Source organism: Grammomys surdaster, unplaced genomic scaffold (genome assembly GCF_004785775.1).
Source record: "Grammomys surdaster isolate TR1022 unplaced genomic scaffold, NIH_TR_1.0 125231, whole genome shotgun sequence".
NCBI lineage: Eukaryota > Metazoa > Chordata > Mammalia > Rodentia > Muridae > Grammomys > Grammomys surdaster.
In genome coordinates, this window is record NW_021620120.1 from 514,837 (window position 1) to 521,970 (window position 7,134).

Here is a 7,134-nt window from a genome sequence, read left to right on the forward strand (position 1 = left end):
GATGACTATACAAGTTAGTCTACCCAAAGGAGATGAATTTCATTTCTGATTGAGCTGGTGGGGGGGGAGGGGCAGGGAGAAAGGCGTTAGAGGAAGGAGATCAGGGAAAGTGGTAAATGCCGGCCTGTCAATAAAAATTTGTTATGTAGATTTAGGCAAGTGCCCTCTTCACTGCTAAGAAAGGCCTTTTCAAATGCAAATTTCTTTTAGAAAAGGAAATTTTGTTCCCTGCTGGGCAGCATCCCTTGGGGAGTTGGTTTCCTGTAGTCTTTAGCTCCAAGTAATTGCTAGAGGCTGTGTTAAAGCCTCATGTTCTGCTGGGTGTGGTGACATGCCTTTAATCTATGAAATCAGAAGCAGGAGGCTCTCTTGAGAGTTTCAGGCTAGCCAGGGCAACACAGTGAGACTGACTCAAAAATAAAATACTGTAAAGGGTCCAAAAATCCCTAAAGGAAGACCCCAGACTCAGTATGCAAAACCAAAGAGCGTTTATTCTTCAGAAACAACCAACATTCCGGGATCAGCTATTCTTTGAAATGGCAACCCCAGACAAAGGCACACAGGACTTCTTATAGTGAACCAGGGGAACTCTCTAGAAGGATTAGGTAATCTAAAATTTAATTGGTGGGTGCTAGGGAGTTCACAGTTGTCAGTGGTCTGCATTTCAATATGAACATTTAGCCATGTGATGAAATAGGGTTGCCCACTTGCAGATGGCCCATTCTGAGATATTTCCCCATTTTTGTGGTTATCCCTAGGCTGTTCTTTGGGAGGGGGTTTTATGATCCTGTTCTGGATTTTATGGTCTGTCCTTGGAGCTAGTGACTTACAGCCTTTTTTTCAAAATCAGGCCTGGTCCTTAAATGGAGACAAATGGGATTTATATTGTCTTTACAGTACAAATATAAAAAGCTGTGTGTTTTGAGGAGTTATTCCACTATAGGTTTAGACTAGTGGTTAATTGTGCACAGTGAGAGGCTAGGTTTGCTGCAGACTCAAAAGTGAACTGATGGTTAGAAACCATACAGATGTGGCCCTGAGCTGTCACACTAATGTCTCTGACTCCTGTGGTATTCACAGGTATCTGTGCTAAGTGCTGAAAGGGTCCATGATTTGCAGACATCCAGATTCAAATAGCAAAATGTAAACCCAAAGAGTGTTTTATTCTGCAGAAGTCTAGCATGCTGGGGTCTCCCATGATCAGAATAGAGAGACAACCAAGTAAGTTTGCAGGCCTGATTTAAAGGACCTTCGGGAATTCTGAGGTAATTGACCTCTGTGTTAATCTGTTTGGGTCCATCTCTACAGACATTCCGTTAGTAGGATGTAGGGGGCTTGAAACTTGCTGGGGAGGTCTAGAAACTGTTGCTGAGGAAGTATGGAAACTGCTGCTAACCCATTTGTCCTTGCCTCAGGCCAGGTGGCGGGGCAGTTTCTGAGGTCTGGAATTGCCCGAGTTCTTGGAAACAGATTTATGTCTAGTCTTGTTAACTTGCAATTTGAAGCCTGTCATGGAATCAGCCTAGCCTTCTCAGTGCACTCTCTGGAAACCCTAACTACTGAATGTTGGAAACTAAAGGAAGGATCCTTTGAAAAGTTGTGTCTGACTCAGCAGTTTCGTGTCTTCCCAAGCCAGTCCAAACCTTATTTAATAATATTGGGTTCCTCGATTTATCTAACTTCCATCTTGATGTTCATCATGAATAGTTCTCTCTAGGTAGCTAATGTCCCAGTTCCTTCTCAGATAATTCTGACTCCCAAGTCAACAGATATTTCAAATGTTGTTCTCAATGCTATGGGACAAATTTCAAGAAAAAAAAATATCTGCCCTGCCCCGGAGAACACAGGGTTCCTTCTGAGGGTTTTTGGTCTTATTGATAAAAAAAAAAATTTTTTTAAAGGGAACTCAGAAGAATGCTTGAGGACAATTTGGAGTTTGGGGGTGGGGGAAGAAAAGACAGGCAAGCCCAAAATTTCAGCTGTTGCCCATAGTGGAGAGATCACTAAAGGAGGGAGAGTTAGGCTTTCTGAATTGACATCTAGCAAGCATGAGTTCAGCAGTGGATGTTTGAGCACCTGTATGGGAGGTGTGCTGTGTAGGCATGGCTCTTTAGAGACAGAAACTGTCAAGGCAAGAGGTTTAGAATTTTGGCTGGCTATTAACCAAGAAAGGGAGACAGAGGTCAAAAGGAGAAGTTATGTTTTCTTAGGACACAGAAAAGCAGGAAGGATTAGCAATGAGGATTTTAAGTTAACTACATGGAGAGAAGGGATTCTAGGGTATATATCCCATTCAGAGGGGTAGTCTCTTCATCTATAAGTAGGACAGCATTCCTGAGGGGCAGCTTCCTATCCTGGTGACTGATAGTTCTATTTGTGTTAGCTTCTAAGATAGAGGCCTACACTATGCTTTCGTGATCTTACAGTATTTTTCACCATTCCAATAAAACTTTACAAAAACAGGTAGTGGCCACACATGGCCACAGACTGATTTGCTGATCTCTGTTCTACACCATGGATTCTGTGGTGAGATGTCTTGGAGAAGGCAGGGGCGTGGGGCATTTGAAGAAGATGGTCCGAAGCCTCTTTCCCAAGCAAACTGACTTTGTCTGGGTCTATCCCTAGTCGAGGAAAGCTAGAGGTATTGGGGAGTGGAGGCCAGCCAAAATCATGGTTCGCTCCTGGATTGCAGGCTTCCAGAGTCAAGAAACTCTCCTTTCCCGGGCACTAGAACAACCTGGAGCACCTGTTTGAAAAGTTCTGGACTAGTGCTAGAGAGATGGCTCAGTAGTTAAGAGCACTTGTTGCTCTTGCTGGGGGCTCAGATTTGGTTCCTAGCGTCACATGTGGCTCCACTGCAGGCATCAGGAACACATGCAAGGCATATACACACAGGTCAAATTGCATGGTGGCACAAGCCTTTAATTCCAGCACTTGGGAGGCAGAAGTAGGTAGAGCTCTGTGAGTCCAAGGATAGTCTGGTCTGCATATCAAGCTTCAGGCCATCCAAGCCTACATAATGCTGTACCAACAAAACAAAACCTAAAAAAACTAAAAATATCCCAAATGTTTAAAAAAATTTAAAAGGTTGCATTACTTACAGGTCTAAGATTATGTTAATTCAATATACCTAGAAGATGCCCTGCATTAGGACAGCTCCAAAGTGTAGCTGAGGAGACATGCTATAGCTCAAGAAAGGGTGTAGTGGTGACTAAGGTTAAGATAGAGCTAACACTGACACTCTGGGCTGATGTTAATGAGTAAATGTTAATACTTGAAGTAGAAATGAAACTAGGATTTCCCTTTTCTTCCTTCATCAGTATCATGTGCCCAAAGGGAGTTTGGTATTGCTATGTTTAGCAGGAAAGCTGGATAGATTAGAATCTCAGAGATCCTTACATATACTTTGAGGGAAAAAAATTTCATATCACTTTCTTTGAAGTTCCACTCAAAGCTTTGAAATCGATAGAACCAAGGCAGGAAGGAACAAGTTGAGACAAATATTGATATTTTTTTCCACAGGGTCTTTCTATGTAGCCCAGGCTGGCCTCAGATTTATGGTGCCCCTCCACCTTTCACTCAGCTTCCTAGTTCTCAGATCATCATAGATACTGGAACTCCAGCCCATGTTCTTGCACATGGAAAGAAGTGCTGTCCTACTGAGTCAAACCTCCAGGCTCAAATTTCTTGTCAAAGTTGTCATCTCTAGTGTTCTCACAGAGTGCTTTGAAACACTTGGAAAACCTCTAGGGAGGCTAGCTCCAGGGTGGACACATGTCTAGTTAAGATTGATTCCTCTTAAGTTTGAGAACAAATGGAGGCTTCTCATTTGAGAGGGCTCTAGTTATATCAAGGCAGGATTACTAGATGGATGGGTACCAGTCCTAGCTGAGAACTTTGAGAGATGGTTTTGAACTCTTGGTTTTTGCTTCTGAATAAAAGCTTCATAATATTACAAGAATGAAGTGGGACAAGGGGTATAAGTTACTTTAAACAGTACCCAGAACATCACAAGACATGAGTATATCACATGAACTACTGTTGGACTCTAAGATCCAAAACCAGGGGACGTGCTCCCACAGAAACGCACACGGACAGGACTCGCTGCAATCATATGAGGTTTGGTTTAATGAAACTAGTGCATTAGGACTCTCTCGGATGCAGGGAAGAGAGACCCGAACAAGAGCTGGGTACAGTATTTATGGGTACAGTATAGTTCACAAGGGCAAACCACAAAGTCTGACTGTTCTGGTTCGGTCCCTAGGTGACTCAGATTATGACAAGGAGTGTCTTTCTTTTGCCCAGGTTTATTACGTTAAGGGCTCAGCTTCCTGATTCCTGGAATGTATCTAAGTGCTCTGGGCTCTCTTCACCCACAGGTGGGTTCCCTCCCCTGTTCTCTCCACCCGCAGGTGGGTTCCCTCCCCTGTGGTCTGAGGAACGTTAATCAGCCTCTCCCTTCCTCCTCTGAATGTTAATCCAGCAAGTGTCTTCTGACTAAGGAATGTGCACCTCCCGGGATGTGTCCTGGTTCAGTGGGATTCTTTTAATCTTAAATTCAAAGAGACCCGAAAAATCCTACATTTAGACCCAAAAGTCTTACACTACAACGTTAATTAGCCCCAGTAGCTCTGGTGTGTACTTGTGTTTAGAGAGGGGACTTGGGTCGGTATATCAATGCAGTTTCAGATCTGGCCAGTAGATGGCACCAAAATCCCAAGGCAAAAATTGATCTGCCTCTTTTGAAGAGAAACCATTCCTGTTTGTGAGCTATCTGTCTGGAGAACACTGACTGCATTTCAGGCTGCTCCATAGGGCTCTTTTTTTTCCGGCATCAAGCTAACGCTACTGAGACATTTTATTATGGTGTGGGAACAGCACCATGGACAAGACAAGGAGCCAGAGAGATGGTTCAACATTAAGAGCATTTGTGTTCTTTCCAGGGCCAGAGCTCAAATTAGGCACCCATGTCGGATAATTCAACTGTCTGTCATTCCAGTTTGGGGGGACCTCTTCTTGCTTCCTCAGACATCTACACACATACACTCACACATACCATAAAAATAAAACCTTGGGCCAGAGAAATGGCTCAGTGGTTAAGAGCACTTACCGCACTTCCAGAGGTCCTGAGTTCAATTATTTCCAGCAACCACATGGTAACTCACAACCATCTGTCATGGGATTTGATGCCCTCTTGTGGTGCATCTGAAGACAGCTACATTGTATTCATAAAATAATTTTTTTTTTTTTTCAAGACAGGGTTTCTCTGTGGAGCCCTGGCTGTCCTGGAACTCACTCTGTAGACCAGGCTAGCCTCGAACTCTCGAACTCAGAAATCCGCCTGCCTCTACCTCCCAAGTGCAGGGATTAAAGGTGTGCGCCACCACCGCCCGGCAAAATAAATAATTCTTTAAAAAATAAAACCCTAAGAAAATAAATAGTGGCACTGTGGCAAGGGAAGGGAATTAGAAGGTGTATGAGGACAAGAATGAGTTAATAAAACAAAACTACAGATAGATTACATTTGATTCATGTGGTAAGGTTTCGCACAGTTATATTTCTTTACTGAATCTCTCTTCTTTTTGTCTTACAGTCTGTCATCCACTACAAAGGCAGGATAGGTCTGAAGAGGGTAGGGAGGAAAATTTAAGCCTACAAGGTTTGCAAATTTCCCATTCAGCTTACTGGGAGTGTGTCAGCTGGGCTCCACTTCCTTCCAGAACAGCTTCCTGAATGCCCTCTTTACTTCCTTGTTCCTTAGGGTATATATGAGAGGGTTAAGAGAAGGCGTTCCCACTGCATAGAAGAGACCAAAGAACTTGCCCCTCTCTCGGGCATAAGGATTTTTGGGTTGTAGATAGACAGCAATGACTGAGCTGTAGAAGAGGGTGACCACAATAAGGTGGGACGAGCAGGTCCCAAAAGCTTTCCTGCGCCCCTTTGCAGAGCTTATCCTCAGCACGGCCCTGGCAATGGCACCATAAGAGACCAGGATGAGGCTCAGAGGCACAACCAAGATAAAGACACTGGCAACAGCCATTTGGATCTCATTATAGGTGGTGTCCCCACAGGATAGTCGAATCAAAGCAGGGACCTCACACACAAAGTCATCAACCTGATGGTGGGGACAGAAGGGCAGGTGAAGAGTCGATGGTGTCTGAACCACTGACTCCACCAGGCCAATCATCCAGGCCACACCTGCCAGCTGCCAACACAGTCGAGGATGGATGATGGTGGCATAATGCAGGGGCTGGCAGACAGCCACATAGCGGTCAAAGGCCATCACTGCTAGCAGAATGCACTCTGTTGTCCCCAGGGATAGGAAGATGAAGAGCTGTACAAAGCATCCCAGGAAGCTGATGGTCTTTGTGGGGCCCCAGAGGTTGAACAGCATCTGGGGGACACAGGTTGTAGTGAAGCAGAGGTCCAAGAAGGAGAGGTTAGAGAGGAAGAAGTACATTGGGGAGTGGAGCCTGGGGTCCAGTGTGGACAGCAGGAGGATGAGTGTGTTTCCTAGGAGAGTGAGGAGGTAGGAGCACAGGACAACCACGAAGAGAATCTTTTCCAGTTGTGGGTGTTCAGAGAAGCCCAGCAGGAGGAAGCACCCAGGGGAGCTCTGGTTGACCATGGTCTCTGTATCTAGTTGGAGGGATGAGACTGTCAGATTAGTGTGGTACAAAGATCCTGGTGAAAACACACCCTGTGTACTTCTCAGGACACACAAGGTAGACTGATTTTTCTTGGGCTCCCTTTTCCAGGCTGGTCACCTAAGGAGTTCTCTTCCATTGTTCCTCCTGGTCAGATAGAGTCTGATAGCTGAGAGGAAACCTGGTATGTGGTGGAGAACAAGTGGCTCCTCACACTGGCTTCCTGGGCAAAGGAGGCTGGTTTTCAATAGCAGCAAAGCACTCTTCACTTTCTTTGTACAGTTTTTAGTGTGTGACTTTAGTGGCACCCACCCAACTCATTCATGCATCGACTTCTGTTCTTATTAACTTTCTGCTTCTAACTGGTTGTCCTCTTCGCAATTAACTCCCTCCTTTTCTCTGCCTCATTTCTGAATATCTTTATATATTTTAGATATCTTAGTTTCTTTGTTTCTCTCTCTCTCTCTCTCTCTCTCTCTCTCTCTCT

General features: G+C 44.6%; 1 protein-coding gene across 1 annotated transcript; it reads right to left on the reverse strand.

Moving 5' to 3' along the window:
• Positions 1 to 5,661: 5,661 nt before the first annotated feature.
• On the reverse strand, positions 5,662 to 6,695 carry LOC114637216 (olfactory receptor 2H2). The gene has a single exon (XM_028785441.1). The coding sequence runs from the start codon at positions 6,626 to 6,628 to the stop codon at positions 5,696 to 5,698; it is 933 nt and encodes a 310-aa protein (XP_028641274.1). The 5' UTR covers positions 6,629 to 6,695; the 3' UTR covers positions 5,662 to 5,695.
• Between the last annotated feature and the right edge of the window lie 439 nt (positions 6,696 to 7,134).

Excerpts from the sequence above, each read along its gene's own strand:
- LOC114637216 (XM_028785441.1), bottom strand. The coding sequence starts at position 6,628 with ATGGTCAACCAGAGCTCCCCTGGGTGCTTCCTCCTGCTGGGCTTCTCT.